Source organism: Lycorma delicatula, chromosome 7 (genome assembly GCF_047948215.1).
Source record: "Lycorma delicatula isolate Av1 chromosome 7, ASM4794821v1, whole genome shotgun sequence".
NCBI classification, from domain to species: domain Eukaryota; kingdom Metazoa; phylum Arthropoda; class Insecta; order Hemiptera; family Fulgoridae; genus Lycorma; species Lycorma delicatula.
This window is the reverse complement of record NC_134461.1, coordinates 89,230,028-89,253,333: the sequence shown is the minus strand read 5'-3', so window position 1 is coordinate 89,253,333 and position 23,306 is coordinate 89,230,028. Positions and strand designations below refer to the sequence as shown.

Genomic DNA, 23,306 nt, shown 5'->3' with positions numbered 1-23,306 from the left:
AAAGTGGGGGGAGCGAGGAGGTGTTGGACGGCTGTTTCCCTACGGAAACACCGCTCGTTCGTGCTTGCGCGGCTGGGCGGTGGAGATGAAGCACGAGGACTCCAAAACCCCCGCGCTAAAAAAACCGAGTCCCGGTGGGGCTACCTCTTCCGGGGTCCCCGTTAGAGGCATTGGCGTAAAGACCGAGTCCCGGTTTCTGGGGTGGGTCCCAGGAACGACATAGTCTGGCCTGATTACCCTACTCTGGAAGGTAGAGGCAAGTATGGAGGAAAGATCCGACCGGCGGGCGGACCTGTCATGCCGGATATGTAACTGGTTGGCGGAAGGTCTCTTTGAGTATATGGACACTCGGGTGGGCTGTGTTATACTTAATTGTGGATCCGGCCCAGGGGGAAGGAGAAAAAATGTAAATACAACAGCAAAACATTGCAAAAATAAAAACAAATAAGTTGTAAAAAAATATACAAGAATCTACAAGAAAAATTTAGGTAAACTATAAAATAAAAGAAATAATAAATCAATTAATAACTATAACTGTTATTTTATTTATTTTAATTGCAATCTAATATATTTCAGCTTGGCCTATCCGCAGGCCAACATTTAATACGTTTATTCTCAATTTTTTACTGACCTTTCAAAGAAAAGTACGGTATTAGTTTTGGTCGTAAGGTGGCAGTATGTGGGTGTGAATATGAATTATTCTTTACGTTTTGAGGTATGAGGAGTGCGAATATATCATTCACTTAAATTGTGGTTTCTTTATATGTTTGTTTATATATACATATATATTTATAGGCCTATGTATAGAATTTTGTACTCGAAAATATCCAAAACTACGAAATAAATTTCATTGAAATTTAGATATGCTATAATAGATATGGTTTAGTTAATCTGAAATTATGCACGTATAAATTTGATGAAGATTGGTTGTCGTTCTTGAGTTAGTTTCAATTTAAGGTCGGAAAAATTTGAGCGGGGAAAGTTAGAATCGTGTTTCCTTATGTTGCTGCAAGTTGGAACGTTGACATTTCTTTACCTGCGGTATCTATTGAAGAATTAAGACATATTTTTCTCAGCACACAAAATTTTATCTTTATTTTAACGTTTTTGACATGTAATTATTTTTTATGGATCAAAAGTTTTTTTTTTAAATTTTATATTAGAATAAGTTGATATTTTATCAAAAGGAAACAGAAAAAATAAAAAATCGCAGAACTGCACAAGAATTTTTTCCTTGTTCTCTTCTTTTTTTTCCATAAATAGGCTCCAGGTAAAACAAACTTATTTTATTGCTAAGTATTTCATATTATTTATTTATTTATATTTGTTCTTTTACGTTTTACTTTTGGATTTATTTATCTAAGTTTGTTCATTTTCATTTTTATTTTATTCCATTCTATATAGTGATGATTATTTAAAAGTCGAACTGCGTATCTTGAAAAAATAGAAAAACCTGCTTTTAAACGTTATTTCTATTATAATAAACGATGAAAAAACTTACTAAACCTTCTTGCTTTCGGCTTAATTGTTGTAAATTCAATTTTTTGAAGAAAACCTTTTGAAAGTAAAAAAATAAATAAATAGAAAATAAATCTCTTTAACTTGTTTTTATGTAGTGCAATTTGATTTTATGATTTCGCAATTTCATTAATAGATTTTATAAAAGATTATTGTTTAAATATACTGAAAATCTAATATTAAATATTTTTTCAAACTTTGACGATTGTCCGTTTCAGTCTGCTGACCACTTACATAATTTCTATTTCAGCTATTTGTAAAGCATGGACTTCGTTTTAGCAATAAACCGTGTCTTAACAACTATTAAGATAAATACTTACTGCAAATTAGCAATGATATGAAAAAAAAGATTGTGAAAGAAAAAGGATCTCGGTTAAAAAATAATAAAAAATTACCAAAAACCAGTTGGTTCAAAATACTCTAAAATAACTTGTAATTGCAAAGTACGTAAACTATTTTTGGCGCTGTTTATTTGTAGGAGAACCATTACCATAAAAATGTCCTTAAATAAATAGTTTTCAAAACCACGTTCAATAATACGTCTCATTAAATCAACAATACCTTTATTTATTTTCTAAAAAAGTTGTTACGCATAGATTAAATACTACTTTAAAACCCTAAAATTAAACTACCTTTTAAATAAGCGGTATTAATTACAAACGAATATACTTAATTACAAGAGTTGACTACTCCGTGTAATAACAATATTTATTTCACATACATATAAATTGTAGAAAGAACTGATAAGTTGCCGATCCGATCACCCTCCGATATAATAATTAACTTATTGCTTATTTTATATGGTAAAAATAAGACGAAAATAGTGAAAAAGGAAAAAGATTATAGAATAAATGAAAAGAAAAATATGAATAGAAAGTTTTATGAAAATAAATAGAAAAAAGTTAGTGTAATAAAAAAAAATAATTTAAAAATGGTGTTTAGATAATATACATATGCAATTATAGTTTATAATTAACAATTATACTTTTGAAATAAATCTTAATAAAACAAAACAAAAAAATTGAAAGAAATAGCCGAGACAAACGTAGAGGGGGTAACACGTGTAAATTATTATTGAATCCCTTCATTTTATCGATAAATAGTATAAATGTATCATTCTTTGTACTGTCAATAAACATACGTCAATCAGAGTTGTAAAAATCCGGTCATTGTTCGATAAGGAAAGTTCAGGATAAGAAAATATTATGATTGCTTTTGTTTTCTTTGTGGAAAAATATTAAATTATATATAAATATCGGAAACGGGTTGAAAATGTTTTTTTAAATATTAAAAATTTATATCAAAGTTAGCTTATTATAGAATCTTTTTTTTTGGTAATATGTTGAAATAAAACATTTCACTATATAAAATTGAAATTTTACCTTAAACGTTTATTTCTTTAAAGGTTTTTTGTTTGTGCATCACGTAAAAATGGCTGAACCGATTCCCAAGTCTTATAAAAGAAAAGCTACTTTATCATAAATCTAAATTGAAATCTTAAATATTTTTTAATTTTAAAAAAATTACAGGTTAAAGAATTATTATACTAGAAAACATGTTTTTTTTACATCCATCAGGATATCATTAAAAAATAATAAAAAAAAAAACACGTTTCAAATTTTTAATGGGTTTCCGAACTCCTCTGGAATCTAGCAAAAATTTTATAGGAGAAAAAAGTTTGATGTCAATTTAAAAAAAAAATTTGGCTGCTGTTTTAATATATTAAAAATTAGCTTTTCTCAATTACAAAAATAAATATTTTATTTGAGTTTTAAAAATTTCTAAATTTTTAACATGGCTGTACTGAATACAACCAGTCTCTGTAGTAAACAGAGTGAAGGTATGTGATTCATAGGACTTCAATTTAATTTGCATACGCTTAATGGTATTATCAGCCTTACACGGCGAATATATAGTTTAAAGAGCAATTTATGTAGTTTAAACTGTTATTTAAGTTCATTTTTCATTTTTCACATGGAATAAATACTATATGTTTAGATCGACATTATGTTTTCCCTGAGTCAATTTTAGTTAAGAAATATTTTTATTTATTTATTATTTTTTTTATAAACTGCTAAATATACAGTTTATTTCGTACTACTTTATATATATTTTTTTTCTCCTTTAATTTTTACCCCGCCGCTCAGAGCCGGACCCGCACTTAAGCATTAAAACAGCTCCGGGGGATGCCATCTCCTCAAACCGCGTGGGCAGTAATCCTGGGCCCGGCTATGCCGTTCCCAAGGCCCCACCCAGGTAGCCGAGACACTGTCTTTATTTTTGTCATGCCTCAAATAAGGAGACTCCCGAAGGGGTCCCTGTCCGATCATCAACAGTGAGATGCCGGAGAATCCCACCCTTCCCGGACAGGGTTGTCCATCCGGAACCATCTAACATCCAGGCGTAGCAGCAGCCAAACCTCACGCCGCACAGCTCAAATCTGTTCCACAGGTGAACGACCCTCATGGCTTCTATCAGGTCCTGCAGCCACGACTCCCGAGCAAATGTTCTCACGCTTTATAAGAGGGACATCTAGCCTCTTTCTTGCAATCCTTACACTGGTGGCCAGCTTCCTCACAATTAAAGCATTGTTCTCTCCTATCCGGCGCACTGCACGACTCCGCACGGTGCCCTAATTTCCATCATCGAAAACAGCGTTCTTCTGCGTAAATCTTTCCCTCTGCCCGTACCCCAATCGTGGCCATGAGTGTGGCCCTACTGGTCTGCTCGTGCTACGGGGAACGACCTCCCCGTAGCTCCCTCCACCAATTATTTTTATATTTATATATATTATTATATTTATATTGTTATTCATACATTGTTTCTTTATATATTTATTTATATCACGTATAAAAAAAAAATGGTTTTAATGTTTATTTTTCATTCATTTATTTGTAGTTTGTTTTTAAATATAGACATTTACTCAATCCTTTGTATGTATATATATATATATATATATATACTGATATATATTTAAAATTTTATTTTAACGATTTTAAAAATCACGAAGATGTTTCAAAATTGGAATATTTGTCAAATTTTAATTTTTAATTTGTTTAAAGGGCTTTTAAGCAAAATAAAAAAAAAATTATTTTATGAATTGTTCCCTGCAGCTAATTCTTTGTATAAATTAAATTTTTATAATCGCATCATCAATTAAAGTCATTAGCAAGTTATCGATGTAACAAAACTGTACTGGTAAGTGTGTAATCTTGAACAAAATCCGACCATTTCTGAGACATGTGGTTAATTGAAACCCAACCACTAAAGAACATCGGTATCCACGAACTAGGATTTATATCCGAATAAAAACAACCACTTTTATTAAGATTTGAACCTGAAAATTCTCAACTTCGAAATCAACTGATTTACGACAATGAGTTTATCACTAGACAACTCGTTGGGTTTAAATTATAATAATTTGCGAAGAATGTAAATTTTCAAAATAGTTCGTTTGGTTTGCTATATCTGGGAAATGAATCTAACCCACCGGGTTGGTCTAGTGGTTAATGCGTCTTCCCAAATCAGGTGATTTGGAAGTCGAGAGTTCCAGCGTTCAAGTCATAGTAAAGGTAGTTAGTTACTTTTATACGTATTTGAATATTAGATCGTGGATACCGGTGTTCTTTGGTGGTTGGGTTTCAATTAACCACATGTATCAGGAATGGTCGAACTGAGACTATACAAGACTACATTTCATTTGCACTCATACATATCATTTTCAATCATCCTCTGAAGTAATACTTGAACGGTAATTCCTGGAGGCTAAAAAAACCTTATATTGTAATTGCTCTTATTCCTATAATTCCTCTTCATACCTTTAATTACTATTCTCTTCTCCTGTTTTCTTCTTTTTGTCTTCCTCTATTTCTTCTTCTCTTCATACCTATAATTTATTTTATTGTAGATAAGAAAAAAATCCCAGTTTTAAAATTGAAAATTGTGTTTTCAGTTACATAATATCAGACGTTACATTAAATATGACATACTGTTAATGAAGTAAGAAACATAATTGTAAGAAACATGATTTATATTTAGTAAGAAATATATATAATGGTTAATTGAAATTGGGTGGTTATATATTAAACAAATAATCTCGGAGGTAAACAACGATGATGCGATTATAATATGCAAACGCTAAAAATATTAATGAAAATTTACACAACTTCAAAAGAAAATAATGAATTTTTTATTCTCTTTTGATTACTGTAATCATTCTTTAGTTTTAGTTATCAATTTCCATTAATTATTCGAATAAACAGATATTAAACATATCTATATATAGTGTATAATAGTAAAATAATTTCGTTTAGCTAAAATAAATAGGTTTGATTGGTTGAATTACACCAATAAAATTTTAATTTTTGATCGAAGGACTTTGAATGCAATAATAATAATTAAGCTGTAAGAATGACTGAAGCATTTTATTACAAATCAAATAAACTACGCAATAATTTCAATAGACAACCAATCTTTCCTGAAGTAGCTAAACATTTTAATAAATATTTTTTAATAGATAGAAATACTTTAACACATAGATATCAATAAAATTACTTATAGATAACTTCATAAACACGTGTAGAATATATTACTGAAAATATAACTGTTTCTAAGCACCCAAACGAGTGGAATTCATAAGTACAAGTAATAAGTGAAAGAATTTCTTTGTTCCAAAATTGTAATGTAAATCACTGTGTTCCAAAGTTCAACGAACTTTGTAAAAGGTAAACAAAGAAGATAAACGATTTAGTTTATTGATCAATTTTAAAAGTTATAAAACCCTAACAAAAAGGTAATTTTGTTGATAAGAAAATAAATGACTTAATCATGTATTTTTCTTCGCTAAAACTAGAAAATTTGCTTTCTCAAATTAAAGATTATATTTAATTACTAAAACATTTATTACTTTATATCTGTTCTAAATTCTCATAAATATTTAAGATATTTGAGGTACCAGCTGTGCCAAATGAAAGTTACTTTTACTCTCCTGACATCATAGCACTAGAGTTATGCTACAAGAAGGAAAGTAAAGTACGGACAAAAAAATAGGATTGGGTTATTTTTATTTTTTGACGTTTCATGAAAACAAAAATAAAGTGGGGGGTAATGTTCGTAAATTTGTACGAGTTTGAAGGTTAATAAATTTTGACTTGATAAACCTATTTTGAAGAAATCGTGTTTAGAGACTCGTGTATATGGGGAAATCTGTTGGGTAAAATGTTTGGGTCAACATCTCCAGGGGGTGGAGGTTGATCGATTTTTGGGGTCAATTTTCTCAAAATTTTACAAAGATAACCATCTTGATTGATTATGATATTATTATTGAATTATTCTTATTTGAGATCGCCTACAAATTATTCGGTTACGGCACCATACAGATAATATTAAAAACAAAACGGATTGAATCAATTTGTTTTAAATGTTTGGCCTAAATAATAATTATATTTTTTAATTGATAAAGTATGCTTGAAATTATTTTAGGTAAAGGATTTTAATAAAAAATAATGAATCTTTTAAGAGGCGATCATTATGAGTAAAATATAATCATGCGGTCAAATAAATAAGCATTAAAATTACGGAAAATTCTGTCATATATCTTCCACATCAAGGACAACAGATTTTATGATATGCGTAATATTACGGTATACTATTTCACCAAACTAAAGAAAAATTGATGTTTAAAATATAGTATAATTTTATCATGAAAGAAAAATAAATGACAGGATATCCAGTAGAATTCATTATGCAGTATTTGCAACGCTCACGCGTAAATCACTCATAGCAGCGATGGGAAGCTAATTAACTAAGGACCAAAACCAAGGTTACGTGCGAACAAAACAAAATAACCTTGTTGTTGTTTTGCTATGGTTTAAATTTTTTTCTACTTATATAAGAGAACGTAGGTTAACTGAGAATGACAAGCATCAAATAGCAATGAAAATTTTTTTATGGCCGATTATAATACTTTGATATTTTGTTATTGTTGTTAACAAAATGAAAAAAAAAATTGTTGCATATCTAAGGTTGTACTACATTAAATCTACTCTGTCTTATATAAATAATATTATATTTTTACCACTGATATGTATAAAGTTTAATAATCCATTACATAATAACGATAAAACATTGATATTTTTGTTTATTAATTTATGCAATTGCTTTCATTAATGTAATTTATTTTTAGAAAAATAAAGAAAAATTGGAAGAAAATAAATCTGAAACGGATCTTCTTGACAAAAAATAGCGTTTTTTGTAGCTTATGGTGTTCAGTGCTATAGATTATAGAAAATTATTAAATTTTAACGACAAATTAACCAAATTTAAATAGTTTAGTGCGTACATCAAAAAAATATTCATTCAATCATTAAATGTACTATTTCAACCGACAAGTTTCGTATTTTATATTGTTAAAAAGAACACTAATTTTTTTTTTTGTCTTCAGTCATTTGACTGGTTTGATGCAGCTCTCTAAGATTCCCTATCTAGTGCTAGTCGTTTCATTTCAGTATACCCTCATCCTACATCCTACATCCCTAACAATTTGTTTTACATATTCCAAACGTGGCCTGCCTACACAAGTTTTTCCTTCTACCTGTCCTTCCAATATTAAAGCGACTATTCCAGGATGCCTTAGTATGTGGCCTATAAGTTTGTCTCTTCTTTTAACTATATTTTTCCAAATGCTTCTTTCTTCATCTATTTGCCGCAATACCTCTTCATTTGTCACTTTATCCACCTATCTAATTTTTAACATTCTCCTATAGCACTACATTTCAAAAGCTTCTAATCTTTTCTTCTCTGATACTCCGATTGTCCAAGTTTCACTTCCATATAAAGCGACACTCCAAACATATACTTTCAAAAATCTTTTCCTGATATTTAGATTAATTTTTGATGTAAACAAATTATATTTCTTACTGAAGGCTCGTTTCGCTTGTGCTATTCGGCATTTTATATCGCTCCTGCTTCGTCCATCTTTAGTAATTCTACTTCCCAAATAACAAAATTCTTCTACCTCCGTAATCTTTTCTCCTCCTATTTTCACATTCAGTGGTCCATCTTCGTTATTTCTACTACATTTCATTACTTTTGTTTTGTTCTTGTTTATTTTCATGCGATAGTTCTTGCGTAGGACTTCATCTATGCCGTTCATTGTTTCTTCTAAATCCTTTTTACTCTCGGCTAGAATTACTATATCATCAGCAAATCGTACCATCTTTATCTTTTCACCTTGTACTGTTACTCCGAATCTAAATTGTTCTTTAACATCATTAACTGCTAGTTCCATGTAAATATTAAAAAGTATCGTAGATAGTTACTTGTCGGACTCCCGTTCTTATTACGGCTTCTTTCTTATGTTCTTCAATTGTTACTGTTGCTGTTTGGTTCCTGTACATGTTAGCAATTGTTCTTCTATCTCTGTATTTGAACCCTAATTTTTTTTAAATGCTGAACATTTTATTCCAGTCTACGTTATCGAATGCCTTTTCTAGGTCTATAAACGCCAAGTATGTTGGTTTGTTTTTCTTTTTAATCTTCCTTCTACTATTAATCTGAGGCCTAAAATTGCTTCCCTTGTCCCTATACTTTTCCTGAAACCAAATTGGTCTTCTCCTAACACTTCTTCCACTCTCCTCTCAATTCTTCTGTATAGAATTCTAGTTAAGATTTTTGATGCATGACTAGTTAAACTAATTGTTCTGTATTCTTTACATTTATCTGCCCCTGCTTTCTTTGGTATCATTACTATAACACTTTTTTTGAAGTCTGACGGAAATTCCCCCTTTTCATAAATATTACACACCAGTTTGTATAATCTATCAATCGCTTCCTCACCTGCACTGCGCAGTAATTCTACAGGTATTCCATCTATTCCAGGAGCCTTTCTACCATTTAAATCTTTTAATGCTCTCTTAAATTCAGATCTCAGTATTGTTTCTCCCATTTCATACTCCTCAACTTCCTCTTCCTCTATAAATTTTTATCATTAAATTTATATCATTTTAATATTATTTATCTCAAAAATTCGACATTTTTGTTCAATTGAAATTGAATACATTTTGCCTTGCTAATTAGAGTTTTACACTATTTTAATAATTCGTTAAATCTATTGCTTAAACGTTTCAAACTTAATTATATACAATTTACTTATTTCTATAACATTCAAATATTTAGTTATTTATACAGTAAAGATAAACTGATATCCAATATCAGTTATTGACGAATAATGAATTTTTTAGTGCACATGCTCAAAAAAATACCACAATCGACCGGACTCGAACCCGGATACTCCACATACAGACACTACCACTCTGCCAAGGAATCCGGCAATGATAATAAGTTTCTTATTTAACCATTAATAGCTTATTTTCTGTTCATTTATATATTAGTTTTATTTAAATTAGTTGTTTGAGGGATTTCATTTGAATTCTGACCATACGTATTTAATTATTTTATTTACTGTTACATATTACTGTAATTTGTTCATTGTATATTTTTTAAAAGCTGCATATTATTCCGTTTGACTAGAATAAGATTTTTTGCTGTTAGAGTAGTTAAATTTTATGCCATATTCTAGGGATAATGGCCTCTTATTCGAAAAAGTAAGTAAAAAAAAAAAAAGATTAAAAAGTATAAAAATTTATGTTTCAAGGCATTAAATTCAGGCATTTTTTCATCTTCGGAAAAGTAAAAATACTTTTCTACTGAAATTAATCAATGTTTAATAATCCACAGCTCTGATTACCCTAAATCACAAAAGAACAATAAAAAATTATTTCTTGTCAAGAAGAAGAATTTAAAAAATTTTTATACGTTTCACACAGCTGTAAATTCGAGTTCGGTATTTCAATATTATTCTGTATTTTATATCCTATAATTTTATACTTGTAGCCAAACTTACACATTTTCGTAATGCAATCAAATGATTAACACTTCAGTTATTCAGTGCATTTAATAATGAATGCTATTGAAATATTCTGAATTTTAACTAAGGATAAGAGTAAATTATCATTAGTTATGAGCGGAAATGAATGTGAAACAATATTATTTCCGATGAATGTGCCACTTCCGTTGACATAAAGGTAAAAGAGTTTTACCTGTGCTACTGATTATAATGATTCTTATTAATATAATCAAACAATTTAAAAGTTTAATAAAACTTTTAAGTTTGAAAACCCTTTAAATTATAAGTAAAAATAATTACTACATTATAAAATGTAATAATTTAATTAGCAGCGTGTAAGTGAATTTTTTTCCTTAATTTATAACTTCTTTAACTGATGTATTTGACTTTTATTATCTATAATATATGCATAAACTACTAGCTGATAATTTACCTTGATATATAACATACAACAAATATGTCTTTTTGTTTACAAAAATTACATGAATAATTGAAAGATAAGGGGACAAATAAAGCGGATAGAGATTATTAAATAAACTAATGAATTATAACTTAACTCTTTACTCCAAATTACAGCCTAATACATTCACGATATGTATTATGAATGTATAAGACTCATCTATGAATCAATATTATCCTGCATGATCAATAATTATAACGAATTTATTCTCCCCCTCCGATAATCGCAAGTAAATGATAAAAGAGCTTCATTCAAATAACGACTGAATACGTTCAAATGAATTTTAAATGAACAAAAAAAAAATTGTCTCTAATTGAAAAGACTGGTTTCATTCTATATTAAACTAATAAATTGGGTATGAATTTATCAGTCATACAGATACGTTAAAGGAAAATTGAATCTAGAAATACAAAATATTCTGAGTACTGATAAATGCCTAATGGATATCATTTTGTTCTTGAAAATTAGTATTTCTTTTCTTTTTATGAACTAGTTACACTTTCTCAACATACTGTAGATTGTCAGCGGGAGATAAGTAAAATGATCTTAATTTTTGATGATGAACGTTATATATTCTGTCTTAGTATCCGTAACTAAACCTGAAGTAAGGTTGTTCACCAAAATACGTAAAGTAATAGTGTGGTCGTTCAAGACAGACCCAATTTATTTTAATTGAGAAATTTATGCTCGATTAAAATAAATTGGATTTAAATGTATAAAAATATAGGAATTTAAATTTTTAAAGAAAGATGTTAAGTTTAGATTTGTTCGACTGTTCTTAAGATATTTTGTATAGCTTTGTCATTAACTCGCACCGGGTATGAGAAAATTATTAAAAAATCTGACAACTAAGTTGTCACACTTTCCTGTCATTGGTTATTCATTTTTATATAGTAGAAAAATAATTATAGATGAAATAATGACCTAATATTTATTTTTTAGGGTGGGAGTTTTATAGTAAAATTATCATTATGTTTTAATTCAAAAACATTTTAGAAATTGAAAAAATTGGTTCAATAATCCTTTTTTGATTTTTCTACGATTACTATGTTAAATGAAATAAAATTCCACTAAAAATTGTACAACCAATAAAAAGACATCTAAAATTTCTTTTTTGGAACCACAAAAAAGAAATATGGGGGGGGTGAATTATGATGAAATTTTATTTTAATATTATTAAAAGTTTATTTATGAACCTAAAAAAAGTTTTGAAAAATTAAAAAAATCTGAAAAAGTGACGACGGCGCTCGTCAAACTCATGAAGAAGCCCACGAGCATTCATAAGGAGATTACTGGCCGCAGTTGTAAGTTCCGTCGCTTCATATGCTACATCAGTTTGGTTTAGAACCTTGTAATACGAGAAGTACAAGAACATGCTTAACAAGGTTTAGAAGAGGATGGCTTTCCGATCGTTTCTGCATATAGGAGCGACTCAATCGAGGCGGAGTTTGTGGTTGCTGGGGTGCCGCCACTGGATCTCAGGATTAGTGAATGTGTTGATAAGCGACTGGGGAAAATGGAGACAGGCTTGGACCGCACTAATAGAGAAGTGAGAAGAGAGGTGGGATGCTGCCCTTACTGGCCGAAGGACGCACGAGGTCATTCCGAGCGTGGAAAGGTGGGTCTGTCGGGGGCATGGGGAGGTTAATTTTTGGCTAGCCCAGCACCTGATGGGTCACGGTACCTCAAAAACAGGATGAACCTACCTCGAAAACAGTAGGAGAAGACGATGCATGGTATGACTATTGTGAACTAAATGACGCAATTGCCCACATCTTCTTCGAGTGCTCCAGGTGAGCCGAAGAGAAATTACAATGCACTGTAATCACCGGAAAGCTTAGTTTCGCAGACCTATACTGGATAAACTGGTCGACATTGAAGCCAATTGGAAACCGAGCCATCGTTCAATCAAAAATGGCAGAAGAGAGATATCAACGATGCCATTTTGTTGTATCTCTCTTCGTTGATATCACTGGATTGGGTGGAGATGAGAGAGTCTAGGTCAGGAAGTATCTGAGGTCCCGTAGGAATCGCACTATTGTTGAGATACCCAGGACTCTTTAAACCACTTATTGAAACCCGGCAGGAGAAGTACAGCATGCCCGTAAGCTATGCCGAAAGGCTGGAGCGAGGCATGTTTTACCAGGGGGAGAGGTTTTATTCGGTGAGAGTCCGACACTGCCGTCTGTGCGGGCAGGCGGCGACTGGAAGTGTTTTTCCCTCCTTCAGCGAAGAAAAAGATTATTCCTTACAATCAGAGAGTTCCAAAATAATTGGAACATATTAGTGACTAACATTTTGGAACACTTAGGCGTGTAATATAATTATAAATTACAACGAATTTTCATACACCGGTTGCGAAGTAAACGTTAAACGACGCTGGTTTACAGCTTTCTTCTTTTAATTAATAATTAACTACTATAACAGTTAAAAAAGAAGATTTTTTCATTTTTTATAAATATTTTTCTTAAAAGATCAAAGCCTTCGTACTTAAAAAGCTTAATTTATATGAAGGGTTCGGCTGAACTCAGTATAATTCAATCTAATTATATCGAATAATACACATTTCTTCGGATAGATAAGTTTTCATTAAAAAAAAAATCGATTCTCAGGTGTCCTGAAAGATCAATGTTTTGCTAAGTATAATTATTTTCGGGCTGATCCTATCCTCAGTAAAGATTGCCTGCTCTGTCAAGGAAGTATAACACACTCTCTAATGTCTGAAAATGATCTTGATACTACCTTGATTGAAAGTCATATGTCACGATTTACGTTCCGTATTTTATATAGGAATAGACTTCCGTTAATATTTGTATTTTTTCTTCATTAACCGTTCTATTAGTGTTACGTTGTTTTTATTTCTGTTTCTAATGAATTCGTGCTGAAAATATGAAGACTTTTTAAATTCTTTTTTGTTTTGTGTGATTTTGTGGCGGGGACGCGGATCTATACATGATTCAATCCGGAAATTTTGTTTCAAAATGCGTATCATTAGAAAATTTTCAACTTGAAATTAAAATTTTTAATCTCAGGTTGTGCCTAACTTAAAGCCAATTTTTTTGTTTATTTATTTTTTTTATACATACAAGATGTACGAGTATAATAAAATTAATTTCAATATCAACGCACTGAAATTTTCCACCGTATTTAAATTTTTTTGCAAGTATATTTTTGTTAATTTATTAATTATTATAGAGTTCAATGAACTAACAAAAACTGTTAAATATGAAATTAAATGTCAATTTTTTAAATAAAGTATAATAATAAAAATTATATACAAATATAAAAAAAAGATTAGAAGTGAACGTGGATTTTAAAGTATGAAATTATTTGAAAGACAAGTGGAAAGGAGATTATAATTTTGCTGTCATCGTTTAAATATAAGGTAAAATTTTTTGTGTATTTGTTTGCGTAATTTAGATAAAGTTCAATGAACTTTGTACAACTGAAGAGTAAAGTAAGAGTGTAAATATAGTAGAGGGAATGGGAAATACGTTTTCAAGTGTTACTTTACGTTAGGTGGTGGTAGGTCATTGAAAGCGCAATGCACTAGTATATTGTATTCAATGTCTTGAGGTCAATGGAGTAGTGAACTGTGTGAAGGACGTACAATGATCCCAACAGGTCTAAGTACTTTGCCGAGCAAATAAAAAACACACGCACACACACACACTCATAAGTAGATAATTTATATAATGCAAGAATAACATCATGTGAATATTATTATTGAGAGGTGGTAGGGTATTTTAAGAGTTAGAACCTAGCTATATAAGACAGTAAATGAACACGGTTAACTGACATTCTTCAATCGCTACTCTTACGCAGTATTTCTCGTAGGTTTTTACTTTCACTTATACATAAGTTGTATTATTACGCATATACGTTTATTTTTCTACAAATTGTATAACCAGTAATATCAACTTATTCGTAATTCTAACGGCGTGTTATTAATTACGAATTAATAATAACTGATATATTACTAAATTGACGTCACTCGATTCATTTCTTACAAGGTAAATACCATTATTATTTCAATTATTGTTTGTTTTTAGAAAAATAAAAATTATAATAAAAAAACTTAAGCATGATTAATAATAATTAATCGTTAAAAAATAATGTTGTTTTAGGTTTAATTTGTTATTTTTATGTATTTATTTTTAGATTCAATTTTTTTTTAATTACTCATATTTTTATCGTTTTTAATTCATTATTTTCTTATCGGAAAATGAATGCTGTAATCTGTAATATAATGTATGTAATTAATAAATAATTATGACGATAATCGTACGCTTGTAAGCAAATAAATAATCATATACACATGCGCATGCGAGCGCACACACAAAATCTTGCCATGAATACAATAATATACGTATATATAAAGTATTCTACATATATATATAGAACAATCGGAATGGCATTTAATCAATTCGATTCGGTTAAAATCGATTCCATTGAACTACTAAGGCTTACAGTTACTTGTTTTATCTGATAAAATGCTCAATAAAAGAAAGATTATAGGAAAAAAGCAAAATTAATGTTGGCTCAAATTTTTTAGAGGGATTTTATAAAATTAATTTTAATTTTATAAATTCTCTTTTTCTTTTTTTACAATTAATCCTTTTTAAGGTTTTGTTTTCCAGCTGATGTAGGCAGGGGAGAATCCACCAACTGAATATGGAGGACCCTTGGGGGCAAGGGATCACATATTCCTTCTTCTTTTTAATCGGGTTGTGTATTTAATATTTCGTACAGTTTTACTGGATACATACTATATTCTGAACTATTTTTACATAAAAAATTGTTCAATCAATCTTTATATTTACTGTAAAAGAGGCAAAAAGGGACGGTTTCGGCAAAACCTAAAATTACTTAAGTTTCTTCAATTTTATTTCGATTTATAAAAATTAAGCTTTAAGTTAACCGAAGTGACCCTCATGAGGACTCCAGAAGCTAAATTAACTTTAAGCTCTCGCTGTATAGTCCTAACAACTTCAATCAAAACTCCCATGCAAAAAATTAAAATTATGTAATATAAGATGGGGTAAAAAGTCAGATGAAGATTAAATTAAGTTGATTTTTATTTTTCCATTCATTTCAATATGTGTAATTAATCTATTACAATCCAAAATTTTACACAATTTATTTCATGTAATAATAATAATAATAATACAATAAAATATTTACAAAATAAATTAATCTCGATGATTAGCATCTTAGCATACCGATCGATATGAATTTACATATCGTTATGAATATGCATTAGAGCACATGACGTCAGCCTTTTTTAATTACATTTTAAGAAAAAAGATATATTCGTGTTAATTAGTTAGTTGCAACTTGTTATTTTGACAATACAATATTGATAAAATGTTTCAATTCTTTTCAACTGGGTTTTCAAAATGCGAGGCCTTCGCGCCTTTGGGGGGATATGGCTCCACCTAGATCCGCTCCTGGGTATAGGACGTAACTAATAAGAATTCTCCTTAGTGATAAAAAAAAAAAAATGACCGCTACATTTATTAATCACGTAATTTTTTATAATTTTCGACTTTTTATTTTTTTATTAATATGAAAATTTCGCATAGAAATGAATGTAATTATAGATGAAGGAATAACAGATATTTTCCGGTAACCGAACCCAAGACGAGTTAATTTACTTGCTAACCACTATATCAACAATCACCTCCACAGAGTTCAAAAGCTGTAAAATGTATACTGCATAAGTCTCTATATAATTCGCGTGCGCGTGTGTGCGTTTGAATATCTATATTATCTATTTTTTTATTTCTTACCTGATTTTATTTCTATTTATCTACATTCACACTTCAGGAATGTTGTAACCTGTCAACTTAAAGGTCAAGAGGGTGTGGCTGTAGGCAAGGTCTCAGTACCTCGAGATTTCGCCTTATTAAGATCATATTTTTCTTGGACACATTTGTTAACAATTATTTCAAATGCAACAATATTTGAAAAAAAAGGTTTTTTGAAAAATCACGCCCCGCCCCAAAAAATTCTGTTATAGTCGTCTGCTATATTGTGACGTCACAAGTGAGCAGTAGAATTAAATAAATAAATAATATTTAAAGTGTAAAAAAGTAACTCGGTCTGACTGGGTCTCAAACTAGATCGCCCGGATGGCTCGGTACCTAGTGCGTTGAACCTTGCGGCTACACCAGTCTGTTGACCGTACAAGCGAAATCTGTTCTATGTAAGTTGGGAAATTACATTAGTTTAGTTAGTGCCGACCGTCGCCGCTGGTACTGCCACACCCGCGCAAATTAAATATGGTATATGCGCGCGCTTTAATTAGAATCATTGAATTAAATAAACGAAAAGATATTGTATTTAATTAAAATGATAGACATTTTAAATTAAATTATGTGTGCATGTGTGTGTCAGCCGTGCATCAGAAACAACCCACATTTGTAGGACTTTCCCGGAACGCGTGATGGAAAAGTCCTACAATGGTGTTGGCGTTTTTTTTCTAACAGGTTAACCAAAAATTATATCGCAGATAAAACTGAATTTTATACATTAAAACCCTCTACGCATTGCAAAATTTGACAATTAATTTTAAAATTATTGCTGAGCTAACCGACTGACTTGACTTTTTTTGTAACTGAGGCGTCATCAAGGTGTGAAAAGTACTTTACTCTATCTTTATAAGAGTGTTAAAGTAAACTTACCCTTAAAAATAGGAGTTTATATATTTGTATTATATTCTATTATTGTGTAAATAGTTTTATTATAGATAAAAATGTATGCGAAATAGCTATTAAAAATCTGTATTTTTATTTATGAGACTGCTTTTCTTCATAAAATCGATTATTTATGTTAAGACTCAGGTTTCATTTCTTCCTTTTCTATTTGTAAAAATAAAACTTTTTCACTTTTTTCTTACTCTTTATAAGTTTTCACTCTTTCTCTTTTATGCTTTATAAATTCTCACTTTTTTGTTATTTTTATTAAATGAATTTGTCTAATGCTGTATTGTTAGTCAGTCTTGTAATAATCGTAAAATAAATTAATAAATTTTACTACCGTAAATTCATTCATTCAAATCGTAGCAGATGTAATTACACAACTATTTTCGATACAAATAAATCGATACTGAAAATACTATTGATTATTCATTTAGAATCGTATACATAATTTTTTGATGGCCTTCTTGTTAATTAAACATACATATAGGCAAAACACGTTGGTCAAATCAAATAGTAAACAATAATGGTCAAAATTAGAAGGATTTTGAATCCTATATTTCCTTCTTACCGATTTATTGATTTTGAGCCAACTTCTATTTTGTTATTATACCAAGGAAGGTAGTTTCGTATTACGATAATTTGTTTCGTAAATTGAATATAATATATAAATAATAAATTAATTAATTTAATTTATATATATTTAAGCTTCCACCTATCGTATTGAGTGAATTTGCATATGGATATTATGAATCTTGATGAAAATGTTTAGTGTGCAATCTTTAAAAGATGCCTTAACCAATGTAAACCAAATTTAATTGGGAAGATTTGGTGATATATTTCGTTTTTCCTTGATCAATTTTCATCATTCAAAAACCATTTTTACACAAGAGTTAACTAGTTTTGGATACCTAATAATAATATTCTGAGACACCGCCCGCCAGGGCAACCCGCCCGGAGGGCCGAAGTGCAGAGGCGGGCCCGTAGGCACGCCCTGCAGCTAGTTTTTACTAAAATAGTAAAAATTTTTTTTTTTTTGTTCGAATCTTATCTTATTGAAATTAACTTGATTTGAAAAATTAATCGATTTTGATAATTCCACATTTGGACCGTACATTAAAATAAAAAAACAACCGTATTGATTTTTAAATATTTTCTTATTTTCCTGTTTACTCTAACACTTTTATTATTACATTTTTAATCAATCAAAATAAATTAAGTGTTTCTACTCTCCTAAATTATCAGTAGATTGTACGAGAAACTCCTGTTTTGTAACTTCACTCGATACGATTGTCACTGCCTATTACGCAAATATAATACTTTGCTTTAGTTACGCGAAATATATTTCAAAATGTAAAATGTGTATGTAAAACAATACACATTCACACAAACATTAAAATACAAACTTTTAATATAAAAAAAACACACACACACACGCGCACAAATATAAATAATATGACCTTGGTTTAGTTTTACTAGTTTATCTATCTAGAATACAGAACTGTTAACAGAGAGCTGATATCTGTTACAAGTAACCTACATTAGAATTATAGGCTAAATAAACAATACTTAATCTTTTTAATGATTATTATGGCGTTTTAAATACTGATTATGTTTATGATCCTTACTAAGTAATAGTAAATTTATCTTTACAACTATTATCTATCGTCATAAAAATAATCCTACACTAAGTTATTAGGCCTGCTAATGAAAATACGAATAACTGGAATATTTTTTATCATTAAATAATAAAAAATTAATAAACAAATCTTTCATTAGGTGTAAATAATAATGTACGTCAGGTATAGTTAGGTTTACTAACTCCCGGAATTAAAAAGACTTTCCAGTATTTTCTTAGGGAAGGATCAATATAAACTATAGAAAAATCGTTTGTTAAATAATAATTGAAATAGAGAAGTCATATAAATTCTGTGAGATATTTTTCTACTCTTCTATTATTCATGTCATACTGATTTCAGATTAGAAATCTTTACATAAACAAAGTATGAAAATCTTAATAATCATTTTTCCCAATATTAAAAAACTTGGTTTTAAGAATTTATAGTATTATTTGTTATTATTTTCTTCTGTTAATTATGCATTTTATCGTATTAAATTTATAGGATTTTTTTATAAATATTAATTAAACAAATGTGAATTTCCTTATGAGAGTAACTTGAAATCGATTTTTCCGCGGTGGAATGATAGCGTCTCTGCCTTTAATCTAAAAGTTCTGAGTTCGATTCCTAGTCAGATATGTCATTTATTTCACACCCTAAATGAAATTTTTTTTAAATGAATGAATTTTTACAGAAAATTTCATTTCATTATCATTCATCGACAGCTATTACAGGCATTCTATTACCACCCAGAATAAAACCGAATATAGAGAAGTTAATTGCTGTAAGTTATCTCTCCTTCAAGTCAGTTGTATACAATCAACCTATCTATTCATTGTTCCAAAGGGAGAGATTGTAGATATATAATTTTTTTCAAAAAAAGGATAAAAGATAAAAATACATTTATCTAATTGAGTGATGAATTTAATTGCTGCTAATAATGTACAGATATAAGTTTTGAGTCAAAAGTATTTTGATAATATTACAAAGTATCATACTCTTGAAAGGCAATTTTGTCTTTTAATTTAATGTTTTTTTTTTCTATTTTACAGAAAGATATATAAAAATGGATAACGAGAGACCAGAATGGTTATCAAATAATTTCATAAAATCAGCTTTAAAGAGCAGAAATATTTCAAATGGAATTAAAATAATAAATATTGTAGTTAGTAGAGCAGTTTCAAAAGGTAATAATTATATGAGCGATGTATACAGAGTTAAAGTTGAATATATGCAAGGCTTAGGTAACCAAAATTTAATGGAAATACCTTTAATTGTTAAAGTACCAATTAGAGGTGGGCTAAGTGACAAAATGATACAATTCGGCACCATAGATAAAGAGGTTATGATTTACAAAGAATTTTTGCCAGAATTATCTTTAGTATTAGGAGAATATGATAAGTTAACACCAAAATCTTATTTATCTAATGAAGAAGGTATAATAGTGATGGAAGATTTAAGTTTCCACGGATATAAGATGGCAAATAGAACACAACGATTAGATTTTGATCATTGTGTTTTGGCATTAAAATCAATAGCTAAATTTCATGCAGCTTCTGTAATTTTACATGAAAAAAATCCAGAATTAGTTGAAAAAGTCGGTAAAGAATTATTTTTCCATAAAAATTTGAAAGAAAATGAGTTTTTAGGTAGTTGTCAAATAGAATTAATCGGTCACGAACTAGAAACTTGGCCGGAAGGAAAAGAATTTGCAAAAGATATATGGGGATTAACGGACAAAGGTTGGAAATTAATGACCGATGCTGTACAAGCAAAAGAAAATGAGTTTAATGTTTTAAATCATGGAGATTTTTGGCTAACTAACATATTATTTAAGTATGAAAACGGCAAACCAATAAAAGTTAAGTTGGTGGACCTGCAACAATCTAGATACTCCAGCCCAGCAGTAGATCTGTTATTTTTTATGTACGGTAGCATTCAAGAAGAAGTACTTAATAATAAAAAAGATGAATTAATAAAAATTTATCTTCAAACATTAAATGAATATTTAGAAAAATATGAATCACCAAAACGATTAGAAGAAGCAGAACTTTTAAAATCTTTAGAAGAACGTGACTTCTACGCATTCTATGCAACGTTAACTTCTTTAGCTGTAGTTTTAAGTGAAAGTACATTTTTGGAATTAAAAGAAATGACCGAAGATGATATCAATAATCTAAAAAATTGCCCTTTTCGAAAATATTTTCAATCAGATATATATAAGCAAATATTTTTACAAAGAATGAAAAATACATTTTCTAAGAAAAGATGGTTTAAAAATGGAATTTAATGTTTATTAAAAAAAAGAAAAACCAATCAAGTAGTTTTAATTAGATTTAGAACAAAATTATTTGTTAGAATAAGTTTTATTATTGGTAGAATAAGCGTGGAAAATAACGGTGGTGGGAGTAGTTGTGAAAGCGTATGAGATACGTCAACCAATGGAATGATTAGCCTATTTTCTTGTTACCATAGAGACCTTTGACATTTTCAGATGTTACCAATTTATTTATAGTTATTAATAACAAAAGTAAAATTATTACATACTTATTAATTTTTAATCTACTAACAATTTTCCACGCTTAACTACCTATATTAAATATATATTATTCCAGGTTAAGCATTTTAAGTTAGGATTTTATTGACAATGGTAAAAAAAGCTTTAATTAAAGTAGGATTTTGTAGGATACACTTACGAAAACTTGATTCATTCCTAAATATATTTCCAAATATAAATTTTATAACAAGTAAAATTTATCTCTTTATGTCAAACATATTTATAATAAAAATATTATAAGTGCAATGAAAATAATTAAATAAATGTTATTTAATATCTTTTAATTAAGTTTATTTATTAAATTTGTTTTTAAAACGCAAAAGAGAAATCAAAATCATTCCGTAGCATATCATTAATTTAAATGTCATTTTTTTTTCAACTATCATATTAATCATGTTATAACCGTAAATAAATGATCTTTATAATTTAAAGAAAAAAATTATGATGAAAATTGTTTATCGATAACTGTATTCATTTTTATATAGCAACAATTTAAAATTTATAAATAAAAAAATTCTTACCAGAAACGTAACTTAATAAATTTAAATACAATATTTTTAATAATAATTCTTTTTAATGAATAATAACAATAAAATGAAACAGACTTCATACTAAACTGCAATTATGTCATATGATATTACAAAGAAATTCAATTTTACTATAATTAGTATAGTTTTTACACTATTTATTTTAATAGCTTAGATTTTTCTTTTTAATCTATATTTATCCTAGATTTTTTTTTAGACAGAATAGAATTAATAATTAGATTAGTCTATTTTAACACCGAAGTAGAATAGATTAGAAAAATAAGTTATATCCAATGCCATACACAAAAGCTTTAACTAATTTAATACATAAAGTAATTATAAGTAACTGTTCAATGTTAACAATAATAATAGTCATTTTAGTAGTTTAGTACATCATAGTATAATATATACACAGTATATATTACACACTATATATACACACATATATATACACACACATATATACACACTATAATATACATTATAGTATAATATAGTATATATATAGCACAGTAACTTATCTTGTGAATGGTGGGACATTTCAATGATTACTCTCACCATAAGCTAAAACGGTAGAAAAAGAGACGTTGTGGTTTATAAGCAATGTTATAAAGAGCCAATGAGAATTAACGAGTACGATTGTATACGATCTGCAGCCAATGAAAACTTCGTGAGTTCTCATTGGCTGAAAATCATCAAACGTTTTTATACTGGCGAATAGTACAGTAATTGATATAACGATTCTTGAAGGAAAAATAAGCTGTGTTCACAATGATAAACGTTTTGATTAAGGTAATTTTCCGCGGAGAAGAGAGTATACATTTGAAGAAAAACATGATAGAAGGAGTATCTCAATATATTAAATTATAAAAATGTGAAATTCATTTTTTTTAAGGTTACAGTGTTTCTATTATAGTGTAGATTAGAAATAATATATAAAATTGTATACCAAAAAGTTTTATTAAATTATCTCCAATAAATGTTTTTAAATAATTCAACGTTAAGTACATTTATTTACC

The 23,306-nt window shown here is 29.1% G+C and overlaps 2 protein-coding genes across 2 annotated transcripts in view; one reads left to right on the top strand and one right to left on the bottom strand.

Annotated features, from left to right (window-relative positions):
• The window catches only part of LOC142328065 (metabotropic glutamate receptor 1-like), a 589,241-nt gene that overhangs the window by 82,563 nt on the left and 483,372 nt on the right, over positions 1-23,306 (bottom strand). The window lies entirely within an intron of this gene.
• On the top strand, positions 14,704-22,159 carry LOC142327521 (uncharacterized). The gene is made up of 2 exons (XM_075370650.1): positions 14,704-14,896; positions 20,256-22,159. The coding sequence occupies exon 2, from the start codon at positions 20,270-20,272 to the stop codon at positions 21,491-21,493; it is 1,224 nt and encodes a 407-aa protein (XP_075226765.1). The 5' UTR covers positions 14,704-14,896; positions 20,256-20,269; the 3' UTR covers positions 21,494-22,159.